The sequence below is a fragment of the Oryctolagus cuniculus genome, chromosome 6, assembly GCF_051225735.1.
Source record: "Oryctolagus cuniculus isolate XC-2025 breed Fujian yellow rabbit chromosome 6, ASM5122573v1, whole genome shotgun sequence".
NCBI classification, from domain to species: Eukaryota; Metazoa; Chordata; class Mammalia; order Lagomorpha; family Leporidae; genus Oryctolagus; species Oryctolagus cuniculus.
In genome coordinates this window covers 7,682,575-7,699,228 of record NC_142872.1, presented here as the reverse complement: position 1 = coordinate 7,699,228, position 16,654 = coordinate 7,682,575, and the positions used below count along the sequence as shown (strand labels likewise).

The following is a 16,654-nucleotide window of genomic DNA, read 5'->3' as shown; positions in this document are numbered from 1 at the left end:
GGCCAAGAATCATGCCTCCCGTTGCTCAAAAATAAACGAAAAGGGGGAAATGTGGTGGAATGAGAAAGTGAGAAGGTCATGAGAAGGTGTGAAGGTCATGCCAAGATGGCCACTGACAACCGAAACTGCCTGGCAACGGGCCGTGACTGGATGGCTTCGGAAACCACATGACAACAGAGCCTGACTGACAACAGGCTGTGATGGGTTGGCTTTGGAAACTGCCTGGCAACAGGCTGTGATTGGTTGGGGCATAGACCGCCCCTTGACTGGATTGGCTGCCTTGGCTATATAAGATGCTGTACAAACTGAAATAAACGAGTCTGCGGGCTGCTTGCCTCTGGCCTGTTTTCACCAGACTCCCGGGGTCTGTGTGGTGACTCCGCGCCTCTTGCCCCAACCACGCCCCTCCTCTAAGAACGAATCCTCTCAGAAGAAATCAACTTCAACACACTTCCTGTTTCTTTTTTTTTTTTTTTAAGATTTATTTATTCATTTGAATGTCAGAGTTACACACACAGTGAGAGAGAGAGAGAGAGAGAGAGAGAGAGAGAGAGAGAGAGGTCTTCCATCCACTGGCTCACTCTCTAATTGGCTGCAATGGCCAGAGCTGCACCAATCCAAAGCCAGGAGCCAGGAGCTTCTTCCAGGTCTCCCATGCAGGTGCAGGAGCCCAAGGACTTGAGCTATCTTCCACTGCTTTCCCAGGCCACAGCAGAGAGCTGGATGAGAAGTGGAGCAGCCGGGACTTGAACCAGCACCCATGTGGAATGCCAGCACTGCAGGCGATGGCTTTTCCCACAACGCCACAGCGCTGGCCCCCTATGTTTCCTGTTTCTGTGGATTTGCCTAACTGTGCATTTTGTATAAACAGAAACACGCAGCATGTGACCTTTCATGTCTGGTGTCTTTTACTTAGCACTATGTTTTCCAAGTTCATCCACATCATAACACATGTAAGTACTGTTTATTCTATGGCTCCATAGTGTTCCACCATGCATGTGCACCACGATTTGTTAACCCACTCACTCACTGTGGACATGTGGGTTTGCTACAGTCTCAGAGCGTCCCCCATATCACACGCTGACACTCTCCCACAGATGTACTGTTAGGAGGACCTGCGGGTGGTATGCCTGCAGGGCAGGGCCCTCAAGGAGGGGATGGGGCAGTTACACAAGGCTTCCCAAGTGAGAACGTAGCAAGCAGGGCCTCGCAGGCACCCAGCGGTGCACTGCACTGCCCAACCGCCAGGACTGGGGGATACGCATTTCTGTTCCTAGACTTCCCAGGTCTTTTGTTGCTGCAGCACAGAGCTGGGTGCTTCCGTGAGGAGGGCTGCTCCACATATTGTGCACATGGACCTGTGTGTGTTCTTGCTGCCATTTCCTCTGGGTACACACCTACTACTGGTATTGTACCCTCACAGGGCAAGTCTACACTGAAACTTCTGAGGAACTACCCAGTTCACTGCCACAGCAGCTGCACCAGCTTACAGTTCCATCAAAAATACACAAGGATCCCAATTTCTTCAAGCACTCACCAACATTCTTTTTGCTTTAAAAAAAAAAAAAAGTCATCCTAATAGACCTGAAATGATATCTCATTGTGGTTTTGACTTTCATTTTCCTAATGATTAATGATATTCAACATCTTTTCATATGTTTCATGCATTTGTGTATCTTCTTTGCAGAAATGTCTTTCCAAATCTTCTGCCCATTTTAACTTACCAACTCTTTTGTTGTTCAGTAATAAGAATTCTTTATACAATCCAGATAAAACTTCCTCATTAGATAAGATTTGAAATACTCCTTCTCATTCTGTAGATTGTCCTTTTACTTTCTTGATAATGTCCTTTAATATATAAAAGATTCTAATTTTGATGAAATCCAGTTTTCTATTCTCTTGTGCTACTCACACTTTCAGCATCATCACATTAAGAATTCATGCCAAATCCACCTAAGATCTCTTTTGGCTAGAAAATTCCAGCAGCCTCTGCTAATTCCATGAAGAAAATTACACAGTTTTGTTCACTTTACTCCAGAGAATTACAAAAGTACTCTACTGGGGTGTTTTAAATTTGGTAAAATTATCCTTTTAATATGGATAGGTATAAGATGCAGCACCTTGAGATGAACCGGAGTACGCCTGAAAGAAACATTCCGCTCTATTACAAAAAAGAAATGAAGAGGGGGAAAAGGGTAAGAGAGGAAAGATCAGTTTGGGACCTCATGAATTCCTCTCCCCCCCCACACACATACACACAGATACAAAGTCTTAAAAGACTTTCAGACTATATGTCCAAATATGTTAACACCTGGAAAAGGCAGATCACCCTGCAATAAAATCCAAGACTTCAGCAGTTACTAGAAACCTAACAGGATTTACAAGGATAACACAAAATCTATTTCTCTTACTTTAGTCAACAGTGAATTTCAAGTGGTTTAAATATGGCTTTAAAAGTAAATGTAGGCTGGCGCCATGGCTCATTAGGCTAATCCTCCACCTTGCGGTGCCAGCACGCCGCGTTCTCGTCCTGGTCGGGGCACCGGATTCTGTCCCGGTTGCCCCTCTTCCAGGCCAGCTCTCTGCTGTGGCCCGGGAGTGCAGTGGAGGATGGCCCAAGTCCTTGGGCCCTGCACCCCATGGAAGACCAGGAGAAGCACCCGGCTCCTGCCTTCGGATCAGCACAGTGCGCCAGCCGTGGCAGCCATTGGAGGGTGAACCAAAGGCAAAGGAAGACCTTTCTCTCTGTCTCTCTCTCTCACTGTCCACTCTGCCTGTCAAAAAAAAAAGTAAATGTATTGTTGAAAGATTACTTGAAGAAATAAATCATATTGACCAAAAAAAAAAATGAGAAGTTGGAACATAAAAATGGTAGAACACTCTACAGCTGTTAAAGAAAAAAAAAGATGTTGCTAAGTAGAAGTTCATTTACTTAACATGAAAGATGTTTGCAATATAATGCTCTATGGGGCAAGAAAAGTAGTTTACAATGGACAGATTTTAAAGATATACACCAGTGCCACTACAGTGATCACCTTTAGGACAGTTTATAGGTGACTTTTGCTTTCTTATTTTTATAGTATAAATTGCACACAATTTTAGAAAAGTATAAAATGAAGATTGCTTAAAAATAAAAATTATAAGTAAGAATTTCTTTCTACTTATACTTCACCTCCACACATTAAATACAATTTGTTAGTAATATGTGCTGGTTACATAATCACAAAACTACAAACATACAGAGCTTCACTGATATTGTAACAGCACAGTTACTGATCATAAGTGCAACTTATATAAATTCCACATGCTAATAAATTTTTAAAAACTTAAAATAGGATATTTTCAAAAGGTGTATATAACATGCTATTTCATTTGCTATACTTACAAAACAAAACTTTTTTTTTTTTTTTTTTTTTTTTTTATTTTTTGACAGGCAGAGTGGACAGTGAGAGAGAGAGACAGAGAGAAAGGTCTTCCTTTGCCGTTGGTTCACCCTCCAATGGCCGCCGCGGCCGGCGCGCTGCGGCCGGCGCACCGCGCTGATCCGATGGCAGGAGCCAGGAGCCAGGTGCTTTTCCTGGTCTCCCATGGGGTGCAGGGCCCAAGCACCTGGGCCATCCTCCACTGCACTCCCTGGCCACAGCAGAGGGCTGGCCTGGAAGAGGGGCAACCGGGACAGAATCCGGCGCCCCGACCGGGACTAGAACCCGGTGTGCCGGCGCCGCTAGGCGGAGGATTAGCCTATTGAGCCGCGGCGCCGGCCCAAAACAAAACTTTTATTAAACAAGCAAGTTATCAGGGTTTCCAAAATATTATATTTTGTCTATCTGTTCTTTTGGCTGTAGCACACGGAGAGAAAATCGGTGAGATAAACACAATACTCCTCACAAACCCTACTTCCTATCGCTTTGTCTATGGTCCAGCTAGGGCTGCCTGTGGACTTCGTGCTCCCATTCTGTGATGGGGTCCTGAAATCTGCTGGGCGTTAACTGCACAGCCTCCCACTCTCAAGCACGTCACCCAGATACCAGCCGAACACAGAGCTGAGGATACGGAGCTCCTGCTAAAGTTACAGACACGAAAACACTGACAATAGACTCACCAGGCATGCTGGGGTGGCCACATTCCCTAGTAGGAGGTCCAGTGATGTAAGATTTGACAACCTGTTTGAACTCCAAAGCATGTTAGTTTTGTAATATACTAACAAGAGATTTTTGAAAAGGTTGCAGAGTTTTGGGTCATAAGTATTAAAGACAGCTAGAAGCTTTTAAAGCAAAAATAAAAGATTTCATAGGGAAACATCAGAAAAATCTTCAATTTTTCCAACAGCATTAAAATAGGCAATAATTTGTTCTAGGAAGAGAAATAGAGTGAAAGTTATTCCTCTCCTCTGTATAGGTTTAATTTCCTCTAAATAACTCTCAATAAAAGAAAAAAACAACTTCATAGCTACTAACGATATATTTAAGTATCCGTACAGGACCTCACTTAAACCTTGCGGGGCGCAGGCATTTGGCATAGCAATTAAGATGGCACTTGGGCATCCACACTCCACACTGCAGTCCCAGCTCCACTCCCGAGTCAAGCGTCCTACCAATGCAGACCTAGGAAGCAGTGGTGACCACCCAAACAGCTGAGTCCCTGCTGCCCACATGGGCGACCTAGACTGCGTTGCCAGCTCCGAGCAGCAGCACAGCCCAACCTAGTGGCTGCAGGCGTTTGGGGAGTAAACCAGCAGAATGGGAGTTCTCTGTATTTCTCTCTCTGGTGGGTGGGGGCTGGTTGTGTGTGTGTGTGTTTATATATGTGTGTGTATATATGTATATGTGTGTGTGTGAACACACCTTCTAGAGAAAAAAATTTTTAACAAATTCTAAGAAATAAAGAAACTACACCAAGAAAGAAAAGCATCAGTTTTTTCACCAAAATCATTAGGACTGGATTCAATGCAATTTACCCATGAGAAAACTTAGTCGAGCTTTAAATGTAAAACTTAAAGTACAACCCCAAAATCACAGTACCACACACAAACCCACTCTCGGATTCTCTACAACACGTGAGACGTCCCCACAGCCGCCGAGTCCGGCCCTCCCACACGTGCTCTGGATCTGCCCTCACATCTGCAGGGAGCTCACAGCCGCTGTGTTCTGTGCCATCCTCCCCGACCCCGCAGCTGCTCTAAGCCTCCGTGCTGATCCACGCTCCCCAGCGCCGCATCCCACTCCCACTCCCTGTGTGCCTGCAGCCTCGCTTCCCCTTTCTCCCCTCACGGGTTTCCTCAGCTTATTCCCATCAGGGTTCTTCCCCCTGCTCTCAAACGCCACTGAAATTACAACTGTCAAGGCCATCAGAGAAACCCACGGTCCCAAATCCAACAGTCAAAGATCCACTCGTGGCTTTTCTGACCTCCATCCTGAAACTCGCCTTCCCCCTGCCCACAGGTGCTCTCCACATCACCAAGTCCCTTCTGGCCACCTCAGTGGCTGCAGGCCAGGCTGGTTGGGATCCTGGCCCCACACTTCCTAGTGCTCAGTCTGGGGGACGCTCCTTTAGGCTTCAGCTGCTCTTTCCCAGTGGCTGTCTAGCTCTTCTAGCTCTCCACCTTCCACACACAGGTTCAGAGTCCCACACATCCCTCCAGGCGGCTGCCTCCAGGCTCGTGACGCCAGCTGTACTCATAAACCAGGTCAGTCTCCAGTCTGACTCTCTCCCATCCCCCAGACTGCAGACAGGACCCTCTCCCTGGGTACGCCAGAAACCGCAGACTAGGGACGCCCTGAGGAGAAACCACCGTCCCTTCCCACACTCGCTCCTCCTGGAACCCCCACCTGCCACGTTCCATTCCCCATGGCTGGTTCCCACAGCTGCATGGACGCTCTCTCTAAAAGTATCACCAAGCATACTGATGGGCTTACTATCTGTATTTCCTGCTAGCTCATAAACTCCAGCAGAATTCTACCAAACAGCCAAAGAAGAATTAAAACGAAGCCTGCTTAAACTCTTCCAAACAAGATAAAACAAACAAAACCTAAAGGGAATACTTCCAAATTTGTTTTATGAGGCCAGCATTACCCTGATAGCAAAGTCAGACAAAGACACCACAAGTGAACACCGTGCCAAAATCTCTGATGAGTATCTTTGCAAAAACCCTCAAAAAAAAGGAACAAATTAAGCTGAACAAAACACCATGACCAAGAGGGATTAATCCCTAAATACATAATTTGTTTAATATACATAAATCAATGAGATATACTATATGAATGGAAAAACAAAAATCATCTCAATTTAGAAAAAGCAATGACAAAGTTCAATCTCCTTTCATGATAAACTCTCAGTAAAACAGTTACAGAAGGAAATTTTCTCAACATAATGTAGGTCATTTGTAAAAAGCCTACACCTAACGTACTCAGTGGGGGAAAATGAACATTTTTCTTCTAAGATCTGGAACAAGGCAAGGACGCCAGCTCTTGACACTTTTATTTGACATAGTAAAGGAAGTAACAGCAAGAACAAGCCGACAACAACAAAAAAAGGCATCCAAACTGAAAAGGATGAAAAAAATTATTCCTATTTGTAGATGACATGATTCTATATGTTGAAAACCTTCAAGATTAAAAAAAAAAAAAAAAACCTTAAAATTAAGGGCTGGCATTGTGGCACAGCAGGTTAAGCCGCCATCTGCAGTGCTGGCATCCCATAAGGGTACAGGTTCGAGTCCCAGCGGCTCCACTTCTTATCTACCTCCCTGCTAATGTACCGGGGAAGGCAGCAGATGATGGCCCAAGCGCTGGACCACTGCAGTCATTTGGTAATGAACCAGTAGATGAAAGACATCTTTCTCTCTCGTCTCTTCCCCTCTCTATCACTCTACTGTTCAAATAAATAAATAAAAATAAAATAAAATGCTTATGTCTAAGTTTAACTGAGGAAGTTAAAGATCTATCCACAGAAAACTATAAAACAAACACTGATGAAAGAAACTGAAGAGTATGTACTTAAATCAAAACATCCCATGTTCACAGACTGGAATAATTAATAGTGTAAATTTTCATACTACTCAAAGCAATATACAGATTCAACGCAATCTGTATTAAAATTCTAATGATATTTGTCACATAAATAGAAAAACAGGCTAAAATTTATATGGGATCGCAAAAGACCCCAAATAGCCAAACAATCTAGATAAAGAAAAACAAAGTTTGAAACACCACACTTTCTGATTTTAGGTTACATTATAAAGCTAAAGTAACCAAAATACTATAGTACTGCCATAAAACCAGAAACACTAAATAGCACAGAAAGCAACCCACGCATGTATGTCAGCTAAGTTCTGACAAGGCCACCAGAAAAACACAATGGACAAGGCCAGTCTTTTCAGTAAGTGATGCTGAGAAAACTGGATATCCAACATGCTGAGAATGAACCTGCGCTCTGACACCACATACAAAAGTCAACTCAAATGGATTAAAGACCTAAACATAAGTTCTGATGCCATAAAACTATCAGAAGAAATTATAATGGCAAAGGTCCTTGATGTTATCCTACCAATGATTTTTTGAGTATCATACCAAAAGCTCAGGCAAAAAAAGCAAAAATAAACAAGTAGAAATGCATGTTTAAAAGCTTCTGCACAGTAAAAGAAACAATCAATAAAATAAAAGTCAGCCTAGTGACTGAGGCAAATATTTTCAAAATACATATCTGATGCAGGATAATTTCCAAAATACACAAAGAACACACACAACTCAACAGCCAACTATAATAATGATCCAAGTAAAACATAAGCAAAGGACCTGCGAGTTCTCCAATGAAGACACAAAAATGACCAACAGACACATAAAAAGTGCTGATTGCCACTAATTAACAGGAAAATGCAAATCAAAAATGACAATGAGAAATCACCTCCACATCTGTTAGAACAGCTAGTGCCAAAAAGACAAGAAATAACAAGTGTTGGTCAGAGTGTGAAGAAAAGGAAACCCGTGCACACTGCCGGTGGGATAATGAATTGGTGAAGCCGTATTTCCAGTGGTATGGAGGCTCATCAGAAAAATTATAAAGAGAAAAATCCCCTGCTGGGTACATACATCCAAAGGAAATTAAATCAGTATCCTAAAGAGAGATCCCTGCCCCACGTTCACTGTAGCACAATTCACAATGGCCAAGACGTGGAAACAACCTAGGTGTCTACCAAAGGATTTATTTATTTATTTGAAAGAGAGAGAAAGAGAAAGAGAGGCAGAGACAGAGGCAGAGAGAGAGAGAGAGAGAGGTCTTCCATCCACTGGTTCACTACCCAATTGGCCGCAACGGCCGGAGCTGCACCAATCCGAAGCCAGGAGCCAGGAGCCAGGAGCTTCCTCTGGGTCTTCCTATGCGGGTGCAGGGGCCCAAGCACTTGGGCCATCTTCTATTGCTTTCCCAGACCACAGCAGAGAACTGGATCAGAAGTGGAGCAGCCGAGACAAACTGGTGCCCATATAGGATGCCGGCACTGCAGGTGGTAACTTTACCCACTATGCCACAGCGCCGGCCCCTACCAGTGGATTTTTAAATGTATTGTAGAAATATGGTATCTGGAGGTCGGCACCATATAGGCACAGGCTCAAGTTCCAGCTACTCAACTTCCAATCCAGCTCCCTGCTAATCCTTCTGGGAAAGCAGTAGATGATGGTCCAAGTGCTTGGCCCCTGCCCCTACACAGGAGACCCAGAAGAAACTCCTGGTTCCTGGCTTCAGACCAGCCCAGTTCAAGCCATTGCGCCCATCTGGGGAGTCAACCAGCAATGGAAGATCTCTTTGTCTCTACCTATCTCTGTAACTCTGCCTTTCAAATAAATAAATGTCTTTAAAAGAAAAAAAAAAACATAATACCTGAAGTACAGGACTGTGGCACAGCATATTAAGCCACTACCTGCAGTGTCAGCATCCCACGTGGGTACCAGTTTGAGTTCCAGCTGCTACACTTCCAATCCAGTTCCCTTCCTAGTGCCTGAAAAAGCAGAAGATGGCCAAGTGCTTCGGCCCCTGCATCCATGCAGGAGACCCACAGGGTCTCATCCTAGGCGTGGGCCAGCCCTGGACATGGCAGGCATTTGGGGAGTGAACCAATGGATGGAAGATCGATGGATCTCTCTCTCTCCCTCCGTAACTCTTTCAAATAAATAAATCTTTTAGAAAACGTATGGTATCTGTAGACACACACACATACGTGAACATTATTCAGCTCTAGAAAAGTAGATATGGTATTAGTGACAACATGGATAGACCTGGAAGATGCAATATCAAGTGACATAAACCAGACACAGAGAGAAAAGTACCGCACGATCTCACTTTTGTGTGGAACTTGGGCTAATACTGTGCAAAGCAACAGCAGAACTGAGGTTACCGGGACGGAGTAGCGGAGGAAATGGGAAGAAGCAGGTCAAGGGCCAACCTTGCAGTTACTTCAGATGAGTAAGTCCAGAGATCTAACGCACAGAACGAGGGCTACCTGGGTAGTACAGTACTATACCCTGGGAAGCTTGCCAGGAGGATGGATCAGAGGTGTTGTTAACGCACACACAGAGAAGTAACTGTGGGAGGTGATAGACAGTGGAATATGCTAATAAAAAAGCAATCTAGCAATATTAAATATGTGAGAGGTTGATTTCATTTTTTTTTTAAAATACCTGGCCTTAAGTGCCAGCATCCCATATTGGCGTCGGTTCGAGTCCCGGCTTCTTCCCATCCAGCTCCCTTCTAATGTGCTTGGGAAAGCAGTGGAGGATGGCTCAAGTCCTTGGGCTCCCGCACTCATGAGGGAGACCCACAAGAAGCTCCTGGCTCCTGGCTTCGGATCAGCTCGGCTCCAGCCATCGTGACCATTTGGGGAGTTAACCAGCAGATGGAAGACTTCTCTCTCTCTGTCTCTAGCTCTCTCTGTAACTCTTTCAAATTAAATAAAATAAAATCTTTTAAAAAATGATTTGTTTATTTGAAAGACAGAGTTACCAAGAGAGAAGGAGAGACAGAGAGAGAGCAAGAGGGAGAGAGAGAGAATCTTTCATCTGCTGGTTCACTCCCCAAATGTCTGCAACAGCCAGGGCTGGACCAGGTCTAAGTCAGGAGCTCCATCCAGGTCTCTCATGTGGATGCAGGGGCCCAAGCACTTTGGCCACATTCCACTGCTTCCCAAGGTGCACTAGCAAGGAGCTGGACTGAAAGTGGAGCAGCCAGGACTCAAATCGGTACCCATATGCCTGTGTTGCCAGAAGAGCCTTAACTAGCTACGTCACAACACCAGCCCAAGGTGATTTCTTTAATTTGAATTATGTTCCATCAGCTGGATTATTATGTTTGTATCATCAACTAAGACTGAGAAAGTATTCTTTAGTGTAATATATACAAAAAATCTTTGATATGTGATACCTCAAGACCACAAAATTTGGAAAATTAGTACCTGTTCACAGAAATAGCTCAGAAAAACTTGAAGGTATTTCAAAATAAGTCAATACTAGGGGCTGGTGCTGTGGCACAGCAGGCTCAGAGGCCTGTGGCGCCAGCATCCCATATGGGCATTGGTTCTGTCCTAGGTGCTCTTCTTCTGATCCAGCTCTCTGCTTATAACCTGGGAGAGCAGTGGAAGATGGCCCAAGTGCCTGGCCCCTGCATCCACATGTGAAACCCGGAGGAAACTCCTGGCTCCTGGCTTCGGATCAGTCCAGCTATAGCTGCTGCGGCCATCTGGGGAGTGAACCAGCGGACGGAAGACCTCTCTTTCTATCCCTCTATGTCTGTAACTCTGTCACTCAAATAAATAAATAAAATCTTTAAATAAATAAGTCAATATTAACACCATCTTTGAGGATATCATTGGATTATATCCTTTGGTTTTTGCTTTTTATTTTTAAAATTATTTAATTACTTGAAAGACAGAGTGACAGAAAGAGGGGGAGACACAGAGATAGATTTTCCATCTGTTGGTTCACTCCCCAAATGTTCTTTCACTGACTAAAAGGATAAGAAGAAAATTACATTTAGAATCTATATAACTATGATCTTTTGAGGAAAATTCCACATTTTAGAATAGCTTTCAACACATTCAAACACATACACATTATTACAGAGTCAACTGCTGAATGATCAAATAAGCCAAATGATAATGCATCCTACCAATGAATGGAACTAGGGCTCTGAGATAAAGCTGCCTACTTTCAAATCCTAGATCTGCTGCTCACTAGTGGTATAACCTGGGAAAATCATTCAACCTTCCAATTAGCAATAAAAAAGGATAACAACTAGAACTCATACCTTGAAGAGGTGCTCTGGAGGTAGCATCATGGACGGTACACAGTACACACTAGAAAGGGCGTGTCTCTCCCCTGAATAGAATGTACCAGGCACAGTATGAACACACACACACACAACTGTATCAGCTGTCAGGAAAGCACCTTCCACAGCCTGATAACCCGACTGACATGGAAATGAATGAACGCTTTCCTGCCAGGGTGAGGTACTCCCAGTTGTTGCCAAAGAGGGGAAAAGGAATGAAACACGAGGCCCGTTCTTAAAAGACGCTGCTATGGCTTTCCTCTCTAAAACTCACACTGGAGTCTGATTCCCACAGGGAGGGATTAAGAAGGTGGAAACATGGGGGTTTGCACTGTGGAACAAGGTAAAGTCACCACCTGCAGTGCCGGCATCCCATATGGGCGTTGGTTTGAGTCCTGACTGCTCCACTTCTGATCCAGCTCTCTGCTATGGCCTGGGGAAGCAGATGGCCCAAGTCCCTGGGTCCTTGCACCCTCGTGGGAGACCTAGAAGAAGCTCCAGGCTCCTGGCTTCTGAATGGCCAAGCTCTGGCCATTGTGGCCATCTGTGGAGTAAATCAGCAGATGGAAGACCTCTCTCTCTGTCTCTGCCTCTCTCTAACTCTTGTCTTTCAACTTAAAAAGAAAAAAAATACAAACTTTAAAAAGAAGAAGGTGGAACCACAATCCAACGACGTTGTTTAGCAGTGGTGGCAAGGACTATACAAAGCCATCCCGAGGAGCCTCCTGGATGAGACACTGATGCTTTCTAAGAAAAGGAAGTGAGGCCCAAACAGGCAGACACACACACTCCTGTCTCTCCTCCGGGGATGCCCTGGACCACCTTGGACCCCCAGAATCACAGGCCAAATAAATCTCTTTTCTTTATAATGTACCCAGCCTGTTGTACTGTCTTACCACCAACAAAAAAAAATCAACTAACAGAGATGTGCAAAGAAGTTCTAAGTCCATGCCGTAACAAAGCACAACTGTCCTGACCAGCAATCTCGCTGGGAGAGACGCAGTCAGATTAAGAGAAGATTTAAGCATTTTTGTGTTTTCGGGATATTCAAAGCTAAGATATTGATGTCATTAAACACTACCCGTGTTTGTTATATCTGACATTGCTATTCTCTATGTAGACATTCCAGCTGATTACAGAAAGCCTGGAACTAGTTATACTACAACCTAATATGGCCATTCAATTATCTTGGGAAATCTTAAATTATTTTTTCTCATAAGGAAATTAACACAAGTGGCAGACCATAACAAAAATCAACAGTGAGGAAGGCTTTTACATGGATCTCGTTCTGGCATATGAGTGTACACAAATTAACACAGGCTGACTCACGATGACTTCATCCATTTGTTCCATACATACCTGATTAATAAGCATTAATTCTGTTGATGGAAACAAGAGCACTCCATTGTTATATACAGATTAGAAATGTAAACACTTAGCATTTCCCACAACTACTGACTTCACAAATTATTTTGAGTACTATTTCAAACAACACTGTGAATGCCAGAAAAAAAACTAGGTAAGCAAAGCACTCTACTGCCCCCTAATGAAACAGACCAAAACCAAAAACCCCACACAGAAAACTTGTTTGAAGGGTCTGTGGGACAGGAAAATAACCTTACTTTACAAAATGCAGCAAACACTAAGATAATTCACTGAAAACAACTAGTATATATATCAAAATACTGTAGGAAACGTACAATCACCCCACTTGTGATAAAATTAGTAGCAAAACAGGAAAGCCATGAGACAGAAGTTTTAAGAGAAAGGAGGCCACAGTGAAACAATGTTATCTAGTGCGATAGCAACAGAACCTGAGTGCAGAGGCCACATGTGTACACTGGAAATGCAACAGAAGAAAAAGAGCTCCTTAGGAACCACACTCTTTTTTTTTTTTTTTTTTTTTCGATAGGCAGAGTGGACAGTGAGAGAGACAGAGAGAGAAAGGTCTTCCTTTGCCGTTGGTTCACCCTCCAATGGCCGGCGGCACTCTGCAGCCAGCGCACCGTGCTGATTCGAAGCTGAGAGCCAGGTGCTTATCCTGGTCTCCCATGGGGTGCAGGGCCCAAGCACTGGGGCCATCCTCCACTGCACTCCCGGGCCACAGCAGAAAGCTGGACTGGAAGAGGGGCAACTGGGACAGAATCCGGTGCCCCGACCGGGACTAGAACCCGAAGTGCCGGCGCCGCAAGGCAGAGGATTAGCCTATTGAGCCGTGGTGCTGGCCGGAACTACACTCTTCAGTGAACTACAGAAAGGTTTCAGTTCAGCTCGCCTACAATATTCACTCACAATTTACACTGATCTTAATCCTCTCAGAAGTATTTTAAAGGATACACATTTTCAGGGTAGCTACCCTGTAAAATACACATTTAACATAATTATATTTAATGCTTCTTGTTTCAAACAAACATCAACTTCATAAAAATACAAGTTTCTATGTTATGGTACTCTATCATAAACTAAGCATAAATAATTTCTAATCTTCCTTAATAAAAGCAGCTCTCCATTTAACAAACTCTGTTTTTTGAAACATGCTCCTTAAATCCTATTTAACTTACTAAATATTTCAACCACTAAGAATTCTTGAATTCTCATTTTCTAAACAGCAAATTTCTGGGAAGAAAATCATGTGTGATTCTTAATGACAAGAGTTACATAAAAAATAACATCAAGGAACCAGATACGTGGAGTAAGAGTGCAGTGACTAAAATACCAGGTCACACAGAGAACGAAGCAGCAGCTCCGGGCAGCAGCTGTGTGAGGTCACCAGACTTGGTAGTGAACCGTTCCTCTCTAGCTGGGGCTCACGGCATCACGTGCAGATGGCAGGTTTCTACCTAGGTTGACAGAGGTTTTATACTATACTTCATGTGTCTGCCGTTTAGGGTGGATAAAGAACAGGGACCAGGTATGTACACTGCCACAGCAGAGAGGCAACACAAGGAAGCGACCTGGGTCTGCACCCACGATGAAAAGGGCACCCCGTTCAGACCTCCTTCGTGAGGTCCACTACTGAAACGGTTCCCCCGCGGCCAGCGCTATGGCATAGCCAGCATCCCACATGGGCAATGGTCTTCAAGTCTCAAGCTCCACATCCGACTCTGCTCCCTGCTAATGGCCTGGGAAAGCACTGGAAGATGGCCCAAGTGCCTGGGCCCCGGCACCCACGTGGGAGACTGGGAAGAGGCTTCTGGCACCTGGCTTCAGACCAGCTCAGCTCCGGCCATCACCAACCATTTGGGGAGCAAACCAGCAGATGGAAGATCTCTCTATCTCTCCCTCTCTCTCTGTAACTGTGCCTTTCAAATAAAATAAACAAATCGTTAAATAAAAAAAAGAAAAAAGAAAAGAAAGAAACGGTACCCCAGTTCTGCAAGGTAAAATGTAACCACCATACATGTTGATTAGCAATGCAAACCTTCAAAACAGCAACACTGAAAAATACAAATGTACTCTCAAATATGTGGGATTTCACATCTGTACTAACGTCCTGAATAATCTGAATTTAAAATATGGCTGTTTCACCAGAAGCATTACTCATTCATTCTGTTGCCTAAAAATAGAACAGAGATGGGCATATTCTGAAGCTGTGATAAAGGAGCTAGAAGGACTTGAACAACCCAAAGTCAAGCATTGCCAAAGTGCCAAGACTTGCGTATATGGTCAAATTAGTATCCTTCCAACAAAAAAACCACTTTTAGCTGCTCAGACGTATCACACAATAGTCACAAGAAATAAAACAGAGCAGGCACACGCTGTGAGGAGTATGCACGCATTCTCCCTCACGGGACAGTCCCAGCTGGTGCGGTGAGTCCCAATCACGACCCTACACCGAGGAAGGCCTTCCCAGTCCATCGGAGAGAAGCGGAACTTCCCACATTGCGCTTTCCCTCTCTTATTCCCGGTAAGCACAAACACAGACAAACAGGATCAAGGGAAAAACGAAGTGGGAAAGCAAGGTAAGGGACAAGAAAATGGTAGTGATTTCATTAGCAAATAAATTAGTAGGGATTATGGCTTAAAAGGATTTATTTACTTATTTTAGCCCAAAGAAGTTTTACTGATAATGATGGTAGCATTTAGCATTTATTGAACATTTATTATCATATTTGGCTAAGGAATAAGCACCTTACTTATATGATATGTTTAATTTTCACAAAAATCTTATGAAATAAGGTATTATTGTCCCTACTCCACAGATGAAACTGAGATCCATAAAGAGTAAATAATTTGCCTCAAGTTACTGCATGACTAAACTGTAGAACATGATACAGCAACTTGACTCTTAACCTCTAGGCTTATTAGTGATTTTTATTTAGTGATTTTAGATATTTATTAAATTGACTCTTAACCACTAGGTTTATGGTATTTCCCAGTGAAAATTTATGAAATGAAATGAAATTATATTTTTGAAACACTGCAATAAACTAACAAAATATATCTGAGACCTAGGTCCATTGGAAAGACTGTGCCACCATGTAAGCTGGGCAAGACACCGGTTCCGGTTCTTCAGGAAGACAAACGTGTGCATCATACAATAAACGACAGCAGAAGTACCAACAGATGACGACATCCTCACCCTTCATGGCTCTTTATAAATAACATTTCTTCACTGATTTTCTGATCACATTCAGCCACTGTAATCTCTCCTCCCTCAGATCAAAACACTTCATTCTCACCTCTGCTTTGTTTTTCTTAAAACAAGATAAAAGTCTAGGCTACACAGGAGGAAAAACTCATTCTTCCTCCCCTTTTCTATCTTAAAAAAGATATTCAAATATAAAATACAACAAATAGGTCTCATTATATCTAAAAATATATCTCCATAAGCTGTAGTATGAAAAATGATTGCATAGCTATTCTCTGATCTTCGATAACTATGTTCAAGTTGTTTAAAATTAATGCTGAAGGAGGCCGGCGCCGTGGCTCACTTGGCTAATACTTTGCCTGTGCCACTGGCACCCCAGGTTCTAGTCCCGGTTGAGGCACCAGGTACTAGTCCCGGTTGCTCCTCTTCCAATCCAGCTCTCTGCTGAAGCCCAGGAGGGCAGCAGAGGATGGCCCAAGTGCTTAGGTCCCTGCACCTGCATGGAAGACTGGGAGGAAGCACCCGGCTCCTGGCTTTGGATCGGTGCAGTGCCAGCCGTAGTGGCCATTTGGGGAGTAAACCAACAGAAGGAAGACCTTTCTCTCTGTCTTTCACTCACTGTCTATAACTCTCTCTCTGTCTCTCTCTCTCTCACTGTCTAACTCTGCCTGTCAAAAAATAAAAAATAAATAAAATTAATGCTGAAGAAAAAATCACCATGTGGCAGAAAACTAACCCTAAAGTCTACTT

At 43.7% G+C, this 16,654-nt stretch overlaps 1 protein-coding gene across 13 annotated transcripts in view; it reads right to left on the bottom strand.

Annotated features, from left to right (window-relative positions):
- The window catches only part of COMMD10 (COMM domain containing 10), a 213,293-nt gene that overhangs the window by 156,632 nt on the left and 40,007 nt on the right, over window positions 1-16,654 (bottom strand). For 2 of the 13 annotated variants that reach the window (XM_089334823.1, XM_089334827.1), the window contains one exon: window positions 458-2,161. The exons of the other annotated variants lie outside the window; for them this stretch is intronic. In XM_089334823.1, the coding sequence (XP_089190949.1) occupies window positions 2,084-2,161 (78 nt within the window). In that variant the 3' untranslated portion in view covers window positions 458-2,083. Of the gene's footprint in view, window positions 1-457; window positions 2,162-16,654 lie in introns of those variants that run through there. 13 annotated transcript variants of the gene reach the window in all.